Consider the following 19,867-nt stretch of genomic DNA (forward strand, 5'->3'; position numbering starts at 1 on the left):
TGAGAAAGTTTAAAAAAAAAAACCACTATTAGATGTAAAGTGCCTTTTTTTTTTTTTTAAATGAAACATGTTTGGTGAATTCCAGTATTTCAAACTCAAGAAATCACTTGCCCATTTAAATGCTGAAACAAAGGATCCCTACCTTCAAGAGTACACTTCAAGAGCAGAACCCACAAAAGCTTTAGCATTCCTTTGGCATTTTATAAATACCACATTTTTTTAGTAGCATTTCTACAATTCTAGCTTGAAGCAAAGGATCGATTTGCTAAATTACAAGTGATATGTTGAGTACACAATGGAGAACTTCAAAGTAATTTTCCTTTGTCACCTGAATAAGCCTTCTCAGTTTTCACACATAAACCCTAAATCCTACAATGGAAGGCTTTGTCCCTGAAATGCTACAATCAAACCAGCAGATCCGTTTTCTGTGGTTTCTTACTCATTTTACCAGCGTTGTTGTTTTTTGTTTTTTTCAACTTAAATACTAAATTTCAAATATGTGCAAACAGTTTTGAGACTCCTAGCATTAGACAACACAGAAGAGAAAACCAGCAGTTCACGGTACGTTACACTCCTTGGGGGATCTGCACAGTTTCAAGATGCCTGCTTGCCCGCTTTGCCTGGCGGTCTTTGTTGAGAATCTCACCGCCCGAAGTTTTGAAGTATCGTTCTTGCCCTAACGCTTTTAGTCCGTGGCTCTCAAGTGGGGCGACTCCCCTTCACCATCCCCACCCCATCCCTGCCATCTAGCAAGATCTAGAGACCTTTCCTGGCCGTCACATGCTGGCGGCAGAGGGTGAGGTGAGGGGTGTGTATCGGTGTCGGGGATGCGGCCGTCCGTCCTGCAATGCCCAGGACAGCCCCACAACACAGCGCGGTGCAGCTCCAAATGCCAACAGCCCTGAGGCTGAAAAGCTTTGCTCCAAGTAAACAAGAGATTTCCCCATCACCACCCTGTCCTCCTCTCACCAAGACCTAAACCTCTTAAAATCACCAGAAACCTGCCTTCCCACCAGCCCCCAAGTCACCCAGGTGGAGATGGTGGCCGGTCCCTGCAAGCGCCTTGGCCCCCTTCCTCTCCACCCACTGAAAAGTGTGCTCGGAGGACTCCCTGCATCCCGATCGCAAACGCTCTCACATTCATTTCAAACTGAAGCCATCGCCTGAGCACTGAACGATTCTCACCAGACTCGTTTCATTCAAACCGTTTTTGGGATTATGAACGGTATTACTTTCATCCATCAGCTACAAGGAAGAGCCTCTCCCCGAAGTTAACCACTCACGGCAGGCCTACTGGCTGTGGACCTTACAAATAAACTCACTCACAAATTCTCTTCCCCGGTTAGAGAGGAGGCAGAAAAACACACAATGAATCACATCATTTCACCAATCACTATATTATATAAAAAGGAAGAGATCGGAGGAAGCCCTGGCCCTCCCCCTCTCGAGGCCTTCCCATCTTTCACTAAGTTCACATCAGTGACAGCCAACAGCCCCAAGGATGCTCACCCAGGAATGTTCCACCAAAAAGAGATCCCACAGCCAGGGAATGTGGGAAATGCTGGATTAAATGTGTGCATGCATGCGTGTACACACACACACACACAGCTCTCTTCCCGGATCTGCTGCTGTGAACTCCCAGTGAGAATCTTCATTCTGGGGCCCCAGGCTGGGAGGACCCTCCAAGAGGTCTGGAGGCCAGAAGCCTGTGGGTGAGACATCTTTGGGACACGCTTGCAACAAGGTGTAAGCAGCTGTTCTCCCTGGAGATGGCTCTCGGCAAAGAGGAACACATTCTGGAATGCAGTGTGCCGGACATGCGCCATGCCCATTCTCCTGGCGTTTAACTCCGTGTTTCTTGCAGCAGCTCTACTCCACGGGCACCTCCGCATTAACCCCGAGACAACTCAAGAAAGAGCAAAGGAACGAATCTAGTCATAAAAAGCTGATCCTAAAGGGGCTGTGCCTTAACCTTAACGCCACCAAAGTGATGATAAAGACATTGACTGGCGGGTAATGACTGCCAAAGGATGCTGTCTGTGTTGCCAGACGCACAGACGCACAGGTCGAGACACACGTGCGGTCAAGAAGACAAGTCAGGAAAGGCAGCAAGGGTGGCTCTCAATGTTTACCTGCCTTCAGCCGCCAGAGCCACATCAGTGTCACAGAGCAGGCCAGAAATACCTCTCGGACCTCGACAATAGGAGAAATACTGGCAGACCCAGAAGCAGCAGCTTTGAACCTCAAAGACACGTGAGCCTGCCGTGGCCAGGCTGCAGAAATGACATCTGTAAACCACAGTGTGCGGTCATGGCTCAAAGCACGGGCTCCGGAGGAAGACAAATCCGAGTGAGCCCTGGCTCTTCCCCTTCCAAGTTACGAGACTCTGGGCAAGTTACTGAACCTCTTCAAGCTTCTGTTTTCTCATGTGTAAAATGAAAAAAATAAGACCCACTCCAGAGTTACTGTGAAGGTTAAATACAACAAGCCAGGGGCGCCTGGGTGGTTCAGGCGACTGAGCGTGCGACTCTCGGTTTCAGCTCAGGTCACGATCTCAGGGTCGTGGGATCGAGCCCCGTGCCGGGCTCCCTGCTCAGCACGGAGTCTGCGTGTCCCCCTCCCTCTGCTCCTCCCCCTGCTCTCTCTCTTCCTAAGAAATAAAATAAAATCTTTAAAAAATAATAATAATCCAGGTAGTTACTTACTTCTACCTGAATTATCTGGCATATAGTTGAGTCCTAATTACTCTGGATTATTATAGTATCAAAACAAGGTCAGGGAGAGGATTCCAGCATAGAGAAAGCCCTAGAAGAAATGAAACCCCAATTTCGGTGCTCTCAGATAGGGGATAACAAGACCGATGCCATTAGAATTCCCAGCCACTACCTGGGACAGAAAGAGCATCCGAAAGTGCCTCCTGCACACAGACAGCCCCACAAGGTCTTCTAAGAAGCACAAGAGATGCAGAACAAAGGTTTCCTGTCCTCAGTGACCTGAAATAAGAGCACTGTGTAACCAAAGAGGTTAGAGCTATGTGTGAAATTCCAGCGGAGGTCGACAATATCCTAACGCTGCAGACGAGGAGAACACTAATGTTTTACAGTTCTATGAGTCATCCAAAATCAAAACCATTAAAGCCTCATTATTACTACTCAAGTGCCGAACTACGTGTGTTTCATCTTTCCCCAAATTGACATCGGCCAGATAAACCAGACTTGGCCTTCTGCCAAATAGGTATGTGCTATATGGAGCCTCAAAGACAAGCAATAATGTGCGTGCACATGGGCGCACAAACACCCCTGCCCAGGAGAGGCCTCAAATATCCAGCAATGTACCCATGAGCGCTACACATTAGGCCTGATGTGTAGCCATCTAGCCAAATTTCCTACCTCCAGTGTCTCATTCCAATGCATAACTCAGATAATCGGCCTTCGCCATTTATGGAGCAAATGCTGGAGGCTAAACATATCGTTTTTGTGATTTTGAGTAAACATACCGTTTTGGGATTTTTGTGATTTTGAGAAAATCAACAAGAGTCCCAACTCTATGCTCCAAAGAGCCCCTTCACTTTAGCTACTATACCGGAGAATGGTAAACGGTGTAGGATTGGGGTCAGGAAGACCCCGGCACGGATGCCAACTGCCAACAACTAATCCTTTGCATGTGTGTTAACCTCTCAGAGCCTCGAGTTTTTCAGGCATACAACGGGGTAAGACCACCCCCTTGCCAGGCAATAGATGTGTCACTAGGGGGTGTTTCACTAGCCCAGTGGAACTACCACCCGTGCAGCGCTGGCGTAACCGGGCCCTCCAAGCCACAGCTGAGCAGACAGGACCTGTTAGCTGCAGGTCTGGAGAACCAGAAGCAGGACTAAGCAACATAGGCGATGTTACTAGGACTTTCATTTTTAAGATTTTATTTATTTATTTATTTATTTGACAAAGAGACAGCGAGAGAGGGAACACAGTAGGGGGAGTGGGAGAGGGAGAAGCAGGCTTCCTGCAGAGGGGGGAGCCCGACACGGAGCTGGATTCCAGGACCCTGCATCATGACCTGAGTTGAAGGCAGATGCTTAACACACTGAGCCACCCAGGTGCCCCGTTAGTAGCAGTTTAGACAGGGATGTGGGAACACAGGACAGTCACCAATGCCAAGTGCATTGCCAAGTGCACCCGAAGGAGAATGCAGTTCTACCAAAGGAGAGGCACAAAGACACAGCAGAGGCCATGTGGCCCTGAAATGAACACCGAGTAAGCTCAGTACAAGACGACACGGGAGCCCTCCCCGGCAGCAGGCAACCCTCATCGTCAACACCTTCTCCTCCAGTGTGAGTTTGAAAAGCCGTGTCTTGATCACCTGAGCACCAAGCGTCCTGACCTGCCACGTCACAGGAAGGCTGCCCTGTAGAGCTGGTTCTGATTCGGTGATGCAGAGATCACTGGCAACGGCAGCTCATCTTGCCCTCGCCCGTTCACGCACCCCACCCTCATTCCGGGGCCTCTCCTGAGCACACAGTCCCCATCGCCCAAATGCTGCTGTCCTGAACTCCTCCAGAGCCGCCACTTCTGCGGCCTCGCGCTCCGCTGGTTCCTGCCTGTCCACTAGACTCGTGACCATCCGTCCAGCTTTGCTCTGTCTTCTGACAACCCGAGTGTCTGTCTAGTCTCAGACTCCTAACTTCTCCTGACTCTTGGCATGCTCTGAAAGCCTTTGCACCTACGACCCCCCCGGCTGCACTCTGAACTCACCCGCAACTCAGACTGAACTTCCACAGTCCCAACCCCTTTCTCCAGGCCTGGCCCCACCGCCTGGCCCACCCTGAACACCCAGCCTTGCTACCACCCCCCCACACCCCCTTCCCTTCCAGCAGTCTGGGACTCCTCAGCAGCTTCGCTCACGGGCCAGGCAGACACCCCCACCGCACCAGGCACCGGGTCCTGCGCCAAGCAGGGAGCTGACAGATTTAGCCAACAATTAAAAATCCTATTCACTGTGCCAGATTCATATATCGCAGAACACTCTGAGTCCAAATTTCCAGTAAGATCTAAAATTCAACTCGTGTTTCTGTGAAACGGAGTTTTCTTACAGAGCGATGGGGACGGTAACCTAATGTATCCAACATCATTTAATCATTAGCTCATTGAATCAATATGCGTCCCCAGATTTAAAAAATACACTGGGGCTGCCTGGGTGGCTCAGTCATTTGAGTGTCTGACTCTTGATTTGGGCTCAGGTCCTGATCTTGGGATCCTGGGATCGAGCCCCAGTGTCAGGCTCCGTGCTCAGCAGGGAATCTACCTGAAGATTCTCTGCCTCTCCCTTTGCCTCCTTTAAAGATTAAAAAATGTTAAGATGTTTTTTAAAACTTGTTTAAAATTTGAAAAATTTTAAAATACACTAAATTTTCCACAACCTCTTAAGAGTTCAAACACACAACACACCAAGCTCCCTCCTGAAACCCCATTTCTGGTTTGATCAAAGACCAAGACCTCCTGATCCAAGGACTCCAGGCTGGCTGCCTTCACCCTGGGCTAAGAAGCAGGTGGTGGTGACGACTCATCCCTCCACACTTGGGTGTGAGGTGCGCACTGGAACTCCCATTCTAAGGGAAAGTCACAAGCCACCTCAACTCCTTGTCAGGCACAGAGGCGGAAACAGTGGCAGGCCCACTGCTCCGAGTCCTCATCTCTCTCAGATACCGACTCTGAACCAAACACAGCACAGTCATCCCCAAGTGTCGGCTTAAAGCCGGTCTTCATCGCAAGGACTTCAAATGGAGACCCCTGCCACATAGCTCAGTGTTAAAATTATCTTGTGTTTTATCAGACGACAGGTGCCGAAGGGGTTAGGATAAGGAAGGAGGAGTGATGCACTTGTGTAAGAACAGGAACACGGCGATCCGGTCCAACTGTGTGTACACAGAAATCAGCGTTCATGCCCGGCTGGGCACCTGCAACCGAAAACCAGTTCTGGCCCCATGTGCGCTTGCTGACATCCCAAGCAAAGCCACAGGGTGAGGCCCTGCAGAATGAGGCAAGTTTTGGAGAATCAGATCACTCTGGAATCAGAGGAAGAATGTCCAAAACCCAAGGAAGGAAACAGCGCAGACCTCGCTACCCAACGTGTGGTCCAGCAACAGGTCACCATGACCGGCGTGAGCCCATTAGAGGAGGGACAGAACCCTGGCCCACTCAGCCAGCCGGCATCACTGTCTGCACAATCTAACACAGCCCCAGGGGATCTGCGTGCAAATTAAAATGGGAGAAATGCTATCTAGACAACAAGGGCACCCGGGACCAGGTATGGGACTCTGAGCAAGAGGAACAAGATGGGAACACCAAGCAGGAACCATTATTTGGAAAAGGCAGTAGGACTCCCAAGTCAGCTCGTCCCTGGCCCAAATCCAAGGTCTGTCACTCACGAGTGGTACCACCTTGGGCCAGTCACTTCACCTCCCCGGAGTCTCACCGGAGTAATCACACTTCACAGGGGACATTAGGTGTAAGCATCTAGCTTACGTGGTCAACGTGTGATCTGCACTGGTTCCCTGTCCGTTTGGAAGCAGACACCGGCCTGGCACGGCTGTCTAGACCCAATAATGCAGAGACGTGAACTAGGGACACGTGAGAGAAGAGGGTCCAAACCAGGGGAGCACGAGTTTCTCTAACCAGGAGGCATCACATCCACCTTCCACTATCTTTTCCAACCAAAAGGGTAACTCAAAACAATGAACTTCAACACTTCAGGGCACAAGAGAGGTTCTACCGCTCAATTTCTTTCGATGTCCATCTAACGTTCCAGACCAGCCCTGTCCAACAAAGGAAGAATGAAAGCCACACATACAGTTTTAAATTTTCTAGCAGTCACATTTAAAAAAGAAAAAAAAAGGGGGGGGCAAACAACATTAATAATTTTAGTTTAGTAATAAATTATATTCAACCACAAGAGCCTTGCTTTAACATGTAATCAGTATGAAAAAGTATTAATGAAATATTTGCATCCTTTTTTTTTCCCTTTTGTATATGTCTGCGGAACCTGATGTGCGCTCCGTGCTTACAGCCCAGCCCAGTTAGGACCAGTCGCATTGCGAGCAAGCACTCCACGGCCCTATGGGGCTAGCGCCCACTCTACCGACAGAAAAGTTTTAGACATTAAAATATGACCCGCAGGTTCCTTCTCCACTCAGACTTCTGTCACCACCATATCCCAGTGTGCAAGATACTGAGCATCCGGTCGCTGCCAAGCAAACGCGGGAAGCAGCGTGCCATGGGAGCAGGGACGGAGCGGAGGCTGTGGCTAACCTGTCGTATTTGCAGTCAGGTTTTGTTTCTTTTAACTCTGGTTAACATAAAATTACATCAGCAAGGGTACAGCCACCACTGATGGGGCTGGATTTTTCTGGAAACAAAGACAGTCGAAGTATGAGATGATAATGACAATATTCATCCAACGTTTTCCAGCTACAAATGAATGTTCAGCCAAGTGGGAACAAGGACACTGTCCTCCTGCCTACATTTCCCCTACTTACATACCAGACACTCAACTGTGGGCCAAAACAAAACTACTTAAAAATGAGCTAACAGGGCGCCTGGGTGGCTCAGTGGGTTAAGCCGCTGCCTTCGGCTCAGGTCATGATCTCAGGGTCCTGGGATCGAGGCCCACATCGGGCTCTCTGCTCAGCAGGGAGCCTGCTTCCTCCTCTCTCTCTCTGCCTGCCTCTCTGCCTGCTTGTGATCTCTCTCTGTCAAATAAATAAATAAAATCTTTAAAAAAAAAAAAAAAATGAGCTAACAGGCACAACAGGAGAAACAACACCCTCTACGATGAGAAGAAATGTCAGCAAAGGCCCTTCCCCCACACCAGGGAAGCTGGGAACACAGCACAGCAAAGATCCGAGGGAGGACTCACCCTGTAGTTCTATGAAGCACCTTACGTGTTCTTAATCTTCGCAACGACCCTCAAAAGAAAAGCAAGGCCTAGAATTTAAGGAACTTGCTCAAGGTCCCATGGTGGCAGAATGCAGCTTGAGGTCACCAAGAGCCAGGCAAAGGCCACTGAAAATCCCCGTGGACCAAGCCCCCCGATTTCACTAGAACACTCAGCATGATCACGTCTCAAACAAGAGACCCCAAACTACCTCTCCCACTCTTGCTATGTTAAATCAGCAGAACAGTTCAAGACCGGCTCACCAAGGAGAACCTGTGTGGTTCACAGGACCTAACGATGGTATGAGGAGCGGGCACACACACCAGCCAGCCTGTAACAAACTGGAGGGCAGCAAGACAGTCTGTGATACACAAGCTGCCGCAGACTGGGAGCTGAGTGCTGGGTTCCAGGTCCACCTACCGGCCCCAGTCTCTCCCCAGTTTGGGCTCACTGCAGAAAAGGAGGAGATTAGTGTACATCTTTGAAGTATTTCCAGCTAGCAGACCTTTAAAAACAAAAACAAAAACAAAACACAGGGCTCCAAATTTTCTTAGGTTTTCAGCTACCTAATTGCAATTCAGATTCCTAGAAAGAATTCTGTTCCTCTCGGAAGAAAATGATCAAAATCAATACCCATAATGAGACCAATGAGTCAGCCTTTGCAAAGCCAGAGTTTGTGTCCCAAAAAGGAAAGGCTGAGTTGAGAAAACATTCAAGAACAACACCTTGATTTTATCTTTAGGCCTCTCTAAATCCTACAAGATGCCTGGAATTTCTTCTTACGTCAAGCTGTACTAATATCTAACTGAAAACAATACAAAACCCGCATCTTCTGTCCCTAAGGACCATCAATTACAGGCAACTTAGGAGGGAACACTTGGGACAGCTAAAAAGGCTACTTTGAGTTTGTCTAAAAATTACTTATTTCAGTCTCCAGATTTAGATCAAGTAGAGTTTGCCTTCCTCCTCTTATTCTAAAAGAGGAAAAATTTAGAACTTCCTGTCTGCAGAAGATGACTCAAAGAATTCTTTAACTGTGTTTGTTACTGAAACTAAAGATTCTTCTCAGCACTATTTTCAATCTGTGAGTTCTTTTCAAAGAATAAATAAAAACAAAAATGTCCCTGTTCCTTCTCCCTTCCAATTTGTATCCTCACCCTACAGTGCCCAGTAAAAATGTACCTTTCTCAACCTGCTTTCTTGCACCGTCTCTGACGTGGACTCTCCTCTCTCCGTGCTGAGTGAAGTCGGGAAAATGGGGCTAATTACAAGGGAACCTCAACTGTGTCCCAAACTTCTCCATGACACATTCTCACCTCAGCCATCGTCAACTGCCACCTCTAACGTGAACCTTATCAGTGCCTTTACTGTCTAGGGCCTACCTGTGCCCTCTCAGGCTCCTCCTCCACACCCCTAAACACCTTCCATGGTTTCCTCATGCTCTGCTCCCCAAAGCAGAACGGCCTGGTGGTGAGGTACAAGCCTCAAATTCTGCCTCTGATATCACTTACAAGCCGCCTTGGCCAGGGTCTTGGTTTCCCACCTGCATCACGGGGATAAAAGGACCCAGCTCCTCTCGCTGTTTCGGTATGACGGGAGATAACAAGCAGAACGGCCTCCAGGATGGGCTGCGTGTCTGCAGATGTCAGCTACTAAGATTACTTTCTGCCTCTCCGGAAATGTCTTGCCCTCCCATTTTCCAAAGCATGCGTGGTAAGTTCTTCAGCTGCTCCTTCTTTAAGGCTGTGACTATATAAACCATTGTCTTGTGGAACCCCAAACTCAACTTTTTTTACATCTTTCTTCTATCATCTCTGTTCCATGCCCATTCCTCCAGCCCAAAGAGATCCTGGCAACAAAGGACACCTCCATGGGCGACCCAACCCAAACTTGACCTCACCGTATGGAGCCCCTTCACATCCGCCCTCCAAATCTATTCTGCTTCTGATCCAGGTCTGTCCCAGACAAAAACCACCAGCAGCAAGTAACCTCAAGGAGCAAACTTGGCGCTGTCCTCTGTTCCTCCCCCTCCCCCACCCCTGCCCATGAGTACACACCCCTCCCCCACCTACCACTCCATCCCACTGCATCGCCTGGGGTCAGGCCCTCCTCTGTCCCGGATTTGCTATGGTGGTCCCCTCCTGTGACCTCCTTGCTTCCAGCGAGGAGAGCCTCCCTTCCCTCCTCAGACACTGCCCCAAGGCCGAAGGCTTTCGGCTTCTACCACCTCCACAAGAAAGTCCTCACTCGAATATTCTGTAGAGAATGACCTTCAGAAGTCAGGCCCTTGCCAGCCTCCTGATGTCCCCTCCTCTCCCACAGCCACCCGGCTCTCCCAGCCCCATGCACAACTCCAGGCTCGCTCAGGGTCTTTCCAAAGGACTCCGCACTCTTGCCCGGTCTCGGCCTGCTGTTTCTCCTCTTACCCATCTTTCCCGGTTCGCCACAGAGGTGGCCCATTCACATTCCTGTCATAGCGCCAGTAGGCTACTTCCCACTCCAGTTTTCTCTCTGGATTCCTTTTCTCTTGGTACTCCCAGGGCCTAGCAAAATGTCTGGTGCTTTGTAAACATTCAGTAACTGTAAAATGGATGAAATAATCCCCCAGTTAAGATCACTTCCCACTTCTCGGGCTCTTCTCTGTCTCCAGTACCCAACCTTGGTCTGAAAAAATGTTTAAAGTTTAAAGAAAACAAAAAAAAAAAATTTTTTTTTTTAAATCTCCCCAAGTCTCCCAGCTTCACTGCCTGCATTTTGCTTAAATGTTCTCATTTCCTTAAAAGGCATCAAACCTGAACAATACCTTCAGATATTAAAACCACACCCATATTCTGGCAGTCAAAAACTTGGGCAAATCATAATTAATAATACGTTGTTTACGCAAGTCCGATTTCAACAAAGAACTTCAGTACCACTTTCCGGGACTGTGATTCTGCTGTTGTCTGGCGTGGCCCTGAACCTGAAGACAAATGTCAAAATTAAACTGCCAACTGTTTCTGAAGAGACGAAAAATGATTGCTGTAGGAAATAAAGGATATTTTACCACCGGCAGTTTTCTGTTTCCACTTTTGGCTAATTCCGATTAGTTCTGGGTTATAAAGCATGTCATCCCGTTAGTGAGTGGTCCTATTATCATAATCATCTCTCGCGCGTCTTCAGATAATGCTCCCTGCGACGTCTTACTTGGGAAGTCTTAACTGCCGCTGACAAGGCCAGCTCTTTCTCTCGTGAGCTGCGAGGAAGAGCTGAATGTGCTTTCGCTTGGACTTCTAATTCTTAGGCACGGACCCTATGACCCAGCCACGCCACCTGCCCCCCATGTATTTAGGGAAGAGACGTAAAAACTTAGGTTCACACAAGAGCCTGTATGCAAATGTTTAAAGCCACCTTACTCGCAAGCACCCACCAAGCAGAAGCACCCCACACGTCCGGGGGAACGAAGAAACACACTGTGGTATGTCCATAACGCGGTCCACAGCTTGGCAACGGAAAAGCAGCTGGTATGGATACACACGGCAACGTGGATGAATGTCAAATGCGCTTTGCTAAGGGAAAGAAGCCATTCATATGGCATTCTGGAGAAGACCAAATATAGGGACAGAACAAACCGGTGGTTGCCAAGGGTTGGGGTGGGAAGAATCTGACCACCAATGTACAGCAGGAGGCAAGTTTCGGGGGTGATGGAACCACTCCCTGTGGATGGCATGGGTGGACACACAGCGCTGTACACTAGTCAAAACCCCTAAGACGCCACACCACAGAGCAGATTTCACTGTATGTAAATTTGAAAGTTTAAAAAGTTAATTATTTAACCATGACTTGGTTAAAGATCATCCCTCGAATGTAATTAACACGCAGGTGTAGATTTCCTCAATGCTTACTGCGGATGTGGCTACTGTACTGATTCGGGTGAGATGTTAGGGGAATGAGGAGAGAGCAACCCCAAATCTTTTCCAAATACTTTCGGTTTCCCTCGCACTGGCAACCATCCCAGGGCCCCGCATCGGGACAACCTCTGCTCCAGCTGTGGAGAGCTAGTTGGGGAGTTCCAACAAGGAGATGAGGGAGCTTATTCAAACCCAAGAGAAGACGGACCCAAGAAAGCATTTCAAGGGAAGAAATAAAGAAGGACGGGAGACACAAATCTGAAAACTCTGACTCATCCGAGGCAAAGGTATACGCAGAAAATTCCACCTACGTGGGCCCTGCCTCCCTCATAAACCCTTCTTTTAAGAAGGAGTCAAGGTGGATGGGGGCAGGGAATCTCTTTGTGAGAGAAGAGAGGGGGAAAAGAGAAAGCAACAAGCCTCCTCTCCTGAACCAGGATGCTCAGAGTCCTAAAAGCCCAGGATCTAATGTTTCTTAACACGCAAAAAAATAAATCCAAGGAAGCAAAGGATGAAAACAAAGGTTCAACACCCTGTGACACTTTCTCTCCAGCGTACCCTCATCAGCCAAACCCACATATTCTTCCTCCAGAGGGGATGGTCGGCTTGTCACCCTTCTCAGAGCCTGCCGCAGGCGATCCCTGGCAGGCTCCAGGTGTGGCCTTCCGCATGGCGACAATGACAGCAAGGACACAGGCCCAGCCCCAAGTGTGGGTGCTACCCTGCTCTCTCCTGGCTCTTCCAGGAAGGAGAATGGTGTTGCTTACTCTCCACACTCACATTCACATTCCCAAGCCCAGAAAGCTCTCGGTTCCTGTCCTGGGAGACCTGGCTGGGCCTGCTACATTGTTAGACCTCAGCAGGAGATCGCCACCTGAGACAAACCTCAGTCCACAGATGAGCTCTGATTGCTGCCCCGGAGAACCAGCTCTCCAAGCTTAAACAGCCCCTGCAGCTGGAAAGGCTGGCCTAAATGCAAAACAAATGCGATTTTCCAGGAGCCTTCTGGGGGGAGGAGGAGTAACAAAGCTAAAAACCACAGAGAGAGTCAACCAGAACATTCTGCGCCATGCAATTCCTTACAAAAAGGGCTCTTAAAACAGACTATCAAGAAACATTGATTGCAAGGGGTTAGCTGTCAAAGTTAAATAAAAACCACTGCCTTTCTAAAGAAGGAATGAAGGACTAAATTATAAAACAGCTTATTGTATTAAGCTAATTAAGGTTTATCATATTCGCCATCTGAGTTTTAGTTGGCACCAGAAAAGCAGGAGCAGCATATCGTCCAACGTGGATTGCGATCTGCTTTGCAAGCAGATTTCTACCACACTCAGACAGTGAACCTCTGGCAGTCGAAAATGATGTAGAATTGAACACCCATTTCAGCACAGTGATTTGTAAAGAATTTTGTTCCGTCGTGTAAGCTATTTACTGGTATATCAGACGGAGATTACATTTATCTTTATTAAATACTGTGCAAAGTACTCTGAGCTAACCGTGCACTCGCTTCCCTTTTGCCAGCTTTATCACATACTGGGTTCTCTGGGATCACATGAAAAAAAAAACCCTGAACAATAAAAACCCTAGCATACTTGACACCCTTCACGGCAGATACTCTGCCCACCAACTGCCAGCACACAACTTAGCATATTCTAAGATCCTCGGCATTTCTGAAAAGGCTCGACTCTGCGCAAATCAAATCGAGGAGGAACAAAATGCCCTCTTCAAAGTAGGGGACAGATGTATTTTCCACTCCTGTCCTCTCTGAGCTCCTCCTGACTGTCCTCCTACCAGACCAGGACCCAGAACAAGTTCTGTGTGTCGTGGAGATCATACTGGATAGGATTCTGGAGCTGCTGGCTTCCTGTTTGGGGAAGTTGCAGCTCTTTTCACCAGGAACCCCAAGGCAAAATGCTTAGTGCTCCCCCGGTAAGCGCTCACTGCCTTTGTTCTTCACTTTGCCAGACTCATGCCTGCTTCCTTCTCCCTGCTCCTCGAAAACCTCTGGTTTTGGGGGTACATACAAACACCAGCCTCAAGACAACTGCGAACTCTTTAAGGCATCAGATATTTTCCACCATCCACGGCTACAAAGCTTTGAGTTCACAGGCATCTTTTCACAGATGAAGCCAGACTAGCCGGTTTCCTCCTGGTACTGCATTAGCATTCCACATTAAAATGTATGCCACAAATAATCCAATGGCGAACTCACCGTCAACAGCCCCTAAAATCAATAAAAGCCATTCCACCACTTGACTCCGAGTTGAAAAACCTTTCAGGTTAACACAGAGCACAAGGTAAAAGGAAGGTGATGAATGAACAAAAGGCAAATCTACCTTCAGACTCCTCAAATAGGCTGCCTCGATTTGGCCAAGTCCTTCTTTTTTTTTTTTTTTGGGTCACCATCGGGATAATGCTACATGTGTGCTGCTTTAAGTCTCATGCAAACCAGTACATTCTCCACAAGGCCCTGATGCCTACCGTTCTCTAAACTTGCCTCTTTCCAGGCCTGCCTCCTTCCCAAGGACTAGCCACATGCGAATTAAGGAAGTCATTCTGATTTTGTCTTGATAGCAACACCATCATAAAATCACCCTAATCCCATTAAACTTGGATAACATTAAGAGTATTCCCTCTCCACTCTGAACCCCAAATTATCTCCAGGGTACCAATCCACTGTCCATCTGCCTCTGCACGGACCTTCAAATAAAACACTTAAATTCATGCTCAAAATATCGTATCTCACCTTGTGAACCTTGACCTTTTGGAAAGACTTTGGCTCAATGTTCAGTGACTGTCACACGGTTTTGCATTCTCTGCAAATATGAAAGGGTTAAAAGCAGCCCCAGTCAACAGGCCTACAAGGAAAAAAAAGACAGCATGTATGCCTTACAGCATCACTGGAACGCATTTATGCTCATTTCCTAGAACAATATTGTTACCTTTTGGCCTTCATAATAGTCAGAAGGATCCCCAACACCCTTTAGTAGCTTCTAAAAGGAAAAGCACAAAACAGAACATACCCTGCAAGAGAGAAAAAAAAAAAAAGCATGCAAAGTAGCATTCTCCAGCAACAAACAAAACTACCATTACAAACCCATCAGTTCATTTTGGTTTTGTTTGGTTAAAAACACAGAGAAAGAGAGAGAAAGAGAGACTGCAGAAACCAAGTGTCCCCACCCTAGCAAGGCACATTTTTTCTTTAATAAGGGTCATAAATCTCAGCTCCTTGTCCATCCCTTAAGCAAAAGAAAAAGGCAGGAAAAGCCCAAGTAATCTCAGACCTTGCAAACCTGCACATTTTTTTCCCTCTTCTCTACACAGAATCTTTTAGGGCTCCATCAGTCACGTACCAGTGCTGTGTGGTGTCTAAGTGTGCATTCACATACTGTGTTGGGATGGTACCTTCCTGCAAGCTCCTCTGCTTTTGGCTGCCATGAAGGGAGGAAGCTGCTATCCCACTGTAGTAGCTCAGTGACTGCATTGTGTTCAGGAGCTGATCTGCCTCAAACCAGTTTCAGCCGGTTCTGGTCACCCTACATAAAAAAGCTATGGCAACCCTCACTGAGTTGCCAACAAGTCCCTGAAAATCATCAGCACAGAGGGGATCTCGCTAGGGGTTGCTTTTCCCTTTTAGGTCTTCGTGAGGAGGGGAAGGTCATCGTGTGTCCCCCCCGCCCCAACACACACACACACACGCAAGCACACAGCCTTGGAAAGGCTCACCTCACAAGCACCCCAGAGCCCCTCAGGGCCCATCCCCCCTGCCCCTCCACCCCAAAGCCCACCGCAGACACTGTTTCCCCCTCCTTCTCCTTCCCCCACTTACCTCCCACAACCTGGCTCACATCTTTGTGTACGTGTGTGTCAGTGTGTGTTCTCTGTGTTGGTGGCTGACAAAGAGCCCCCAAGAAAGCAATCTATGTGTGTCTGCTCACACTGGATGCGTCGGCTGCAGGAGCGGCCTCGGCCTCCTAGCAGAGTGGTGCTGGCTTGTTGACCAGGCTCCTCTCTGCCTGTCACCCCCACCCCACCCAGCCCCCTCCTCCCGTCCCTCTCCTCGCTCTCCCAGCCCTGTCACCACCACCAGCAGCCCCCCCAGTCTCCTCCTCCTCCAACCTTCTCTTCTTTCAAGCACCTGGGGGGAGAAGTCCAAATCCCTTCACCTCGGGGTAGGAAACTAGGGATGCCTGAGGGAGGGGGGCCGAGCAGAGGGGCAGGGAGAACGAGGGGCACAGAGGCCTTTAAAGAATCCTCGGTGCACCGCCGGCGCTGGAGGGGGTAGGAGCGAGCTCCAGCGCTCACGTGGCCCCCCTCTCTGAACCTGTGGGGCCTAGCGAAACCGGCTCGTCCTCTGCCCCCCCGAGGAAGCCGGCGGGGCGCGAAGGCCAGCCGTCCCCAAGGCCAGGGTGGGACAGGCCGCTGCAGTCAGGCCAAGGGGCCTGAGCCTCACGCGCTCACCCCGGCCCGCAGGGGTGGGCACGAGGGGCCGGCGCGCCCGCCTCTCCCCCGCAGCCCACCCGCGCCCCGTCCTGCGCTGCCCTCGCCCCTCGCTCGCCGGCTTTCCCCCCCCCCCGCCCCGCCGCACCCCACCCCGCCCCGGCCGCCCCTCGCCGCCCCCCGCCCCGCGGGCGCACACCCACCCCCTTCCCGGGGTTGGCCTTCGCAGCGGTCAAGCCCGGGCGTCTGGGCCGCAGCTCGGATGACCTTTGTTCAGCGCGGCGCCGCCGGCTGCTGCTGCTGTGGCTGCTGCTGCTGTCGTCGTAGCGGCGGCGGCGGCGGCGGCTTCCATGTTACGGGCGTGTCATCTGCATTCCCGCTGCCGGGGTCTGTGTGTGCGTGTGCGGTGGAGCGGCCCCGCCGCCGCCTGCCGCCGCCGCCGCCGCCTCCCGGGCTGCGGGGCTGCCGGCTCCCGCGCCCCCGGGCCGCCCCGCCGCCGCGGCCTCGCCGTGCGCCCGGCCCCGGGCCCCGCGCCTCCCCGGGCGGCGCGCTCTAGGCCGCGCGGCGGCGGCGGCGGGGCGGCCCGCCACGCCGGGGCCTACGGCTGGGGGTGCGGGCCCGGCGGCGGCGGCGGCGGCGGCCCGAGCGGCGAGCGAACAAAAGGGAGCGCGGCGGAGGGGGAGGGGGCGGCCGGTGGGGGAAGGGAGGATTCGGGGAGAAGGGCGGCGAGAGCGCGAAGCCCCGCGGCCGGCGGGCGCGGACGCCCGGCCGGCGCCGACTCCGCGGCGGCTGCGAGAGGAGCCCCGCGGACCTGCCAAGTCTCGCCCATATGGGGCTGCTGGATCGCAGGCTTCGCCCCGGAGAGCGGGCTGGTGGGGCTCAGGGGATGGAGGGAGGGCTTCTCTCTTTTTCAAACGACATTTCGGGCTCTCACCCAGTCCTTTCCGTGGCCCCAAGCCGCAACTTACTCGAGTGGAAGGAAGCAAGGCCTCGCCAAAGATGGTTGAAAAAGCCCGTGCGCCTCTCCACCCAGGATCTTGAAGCCAAGGTGGTGGTTTGTTATCCTCGTAATGGTGGCAAATAAGTAAGAAGAGAGCACGCTATCTTCAGATAAATTCAATCTGAAATTCTCCCTGGAGGGGGAAGAAGGGGCTCTCTTCTGTTTAGTTAGTGGTTTGGAGCCCTTTCGCCTTAAACTGAGCCACAAAAGAATGGAAGACACCCCCTGGGGTGGGGAGAAAGCCCTGGTGTAAAAGACACACGTTTTGCTTTCAGGGAAAAAGCCACTGGGGCCAGATTGAAACATGGCATGTTGAGTTCTTGTAGGATTTTTTTTTTTCTTTCTTTAATGGGGGAATGATACTGAGTAAACAAGATGTAATAGGTGGGTCTTTAAATTCAAGAAGGAAGATGGTGTACAAATAGAGCAAGCACGTATTGTACATACAGCAGGTGGTCCTAGCCTGCAGAACGCAGAAAGATACATGTATAAACCCCGCTCAGACCACAGAGGTGTGCATAATCGTTCCCACGTCCACGAAGGAGACAATATGGTTACCAACAGATCAGGTATGCTCCTTATCCGGCCCTGGGTCCCGGGTCCTACCTCGTTCACAGACGTGCACTCAATTGAGAGGTTTTTTGAAAGGAGAGAAAAACCCCATGTCAAGCTAATTGTGGCTGCCCTGGAACTAGGACAAAATGGAAGGATCTGAAAAAAAAAAAAAAGTCACCATAAGCTCTTAAAAAGGCTCACTTGTGTGTGAACGGATGGACTCTAAAGAGAACTAATATTCCTCCAGTAGCACTGAAGACCCCCAGCATGGGAAGCTATTGCTGTGTGTTATATCTTAAATTAGATTAATTGGCTTGTATTTGCAAAGTAGGCTGCAAAGTTGATGCGGTTGGTTTGGTTTGTTTTTAGAGGTTTTTGGTGTTGTTTTTTTTTTTTTTAAATCTCAGTATGCCTCTCCTTTGCATTATCTTCCATTGAGGAAGCCATTGTTCTCGATTATGGGGACACTGTGATGTAAATTGAAAGTAGCATTTTTGCTATTTAAGACTTTTCATGTAAATGAACCGAATGATTGTCTCACGGAAGAGTCCTTGGTCTTTCATTGCAATCGGCAAATTGTTTGGAGTTGCACATAAATGGGCACGCGTATTTACACGTGTTTAGAAAGACCTCGGTAATCTGCAAATTTTGTCAGCCAGGGCACCACATTTATCAGTGTTACGAGATGATGAAATTGAAACTCTCATCTTCTTTTAGCCTGAAAACGGTGCCAGAGCTCTGTGGGTTGAGTTTCAACTTTACCTGGGCTTGATTTCATTTGAAAGGAGGCCTTTTTTCTTCTCCCAAAGGTGAGCCTTTATTAGCATGCGTGTAAAAACATTCCAGGCATTTAAGAGTATACAAGGACCTACTTAGCTGAAATCTTGATGCACTACACATACTCTGATATATGACATTTCATAACGCACATTATCCTAGTAAATCCTAAATTCCCTAGATTTGGAATCTTTGTTTACTGAACAAGCTCCCTTGCCCTGCCCCCATTCCTTCTCTCAGGAGTTGAAAGCACAGCCCAGCAGTGTTCGAATGGTTACAAGAATTATATTACCAAAACTAAAGTCTGGATTTCTTATTTTTATCATAAAGAGGCTTCAGTTGTACAACTGCCTCATGGCCTCATGATGCCAAATACTTTTTAAGCAGAGCTTTTTACAAAGCCCAGTGTTTTGGTCTAACTCGCTGGAGGAAATTAGTTTGAAAGCACAATTCATCATTTGCACAAACGGCCACAGATAACATTGCATCTGCTTTTAAAAACCATAAACAACCAAAAATTTTTAAAAAATAATAATTTCTTGCACATTGTCTCTGTTCTATTTTACAAAGAGGATTTCAGAGAAATCCTTTTGTCAGGTAGACCGACAGTTACAAGCAAAGAACCCATCCTAGCCCATTCTGTAAAATTATTGAGTTTCACAACAGAAAACACACACACACATTTAGTGTAAGTTTTTGAAACATGACACTATCCCTCCACCAAAAAAATCAACACAAAGGTTCATTCTGTTATTCTACATACGTAAGGCTATCTTGGGTACCCTTCTGCTCTGGGCAACAATAGAAGTAACTTGACTGCACGAATGAAATAAAGGATTATTTGAGTGCTGAAGATAAGAAAGAACAGAACAAAGAAATCATATTATTCTTATGCCAAATAGAAACTAAAGGAATTCCAAATCCTTTGGGATTTTGTTTGTTGCTGTTTTTTATTGCTAACTTGCAATGTCTTAGCTTTTCCTCCAATCAGTATATTGCAAAATCCCAGTTTTTCTTTTCTTCTTCTTTTTTTTTTTTAATCCTTCTGTGGTTTGAAACCGGCTTTGCAGGCGCATATAGTTATCAGTCTACCCGTAATACTTCACCTCCAAATTCCACTATGAATTCGGGAATTCCTTTGTTAGAACACACAAAAGGTGTGTTCCTTGAGGAAAAGGAGACCAAAAATGAGAAGAAAAACCTTTTCTTTATCTCACCATCAAAAGGCCTTGCAAACTACTCCTAAATTGAGTCTCCTGACCTGAGCTACATTATTTTTCAC

The 19,867-nt window shown here is 49.2% G+C and overlaps 1 protein-coding gene across 7 annotated transcripts in view; it reads right to left on the reverse strand.

The window, feature by feature from the left end:
* ZNF532 (zinc finger protein 532) overlaps positions 1 to 17,846 on the reverse strand; it is a 105,098-nt gene extending 87,252 nt beyond the window's left edge. The window contains exons 1-3 of one of the 7 annotated variants that reach the window (XM_044242887.1): positions 17,222 to 17,846; positions 14,756 to 14,837; positions 14,560 to 14,671 (exon numbers count right to left, since the gene is read on the reverse strand). Coding sequence is in view for 4 of the 7 variants with exons in the window: in XM_044242891.1 (XP_044098826.1) it covers positions 10,353 to 10,386 (34 nt within the window). In the remaining 3 variants the exon portion in view is untranslated. Of the gene's footprint in view, positions 1 to 10,352; positions 10,479 to 14,559; positions 14,672 to 14,755; positions 15,475 to 16,456; positions 16,569 to 17,221 lie in introns of those variants that run through there. The other 6 variants (XM_044242886.1, XM_044242885.1, XM_044242891.1 and 3 more) reach the window with 6 other exon arrangements.
* Positions 17,847 to 19,867: the final 2,021 nt, after the last annotated feature.

The sequence above is a fragment of the Neovison vison genome, chromosome 3, assembly GCF_020171115.1.
Source record: "Neovison vison isolate M4711 chromosome 3, ASM_NN_V1, whole genome shotgun sequence".
Taxonomy (NCBI): domain Eukaryota; kingdom Metazoa; phylum Chordata; class Mammalia; order Carnivora; family Mustelidae; genus Neogale; species Neogale vison.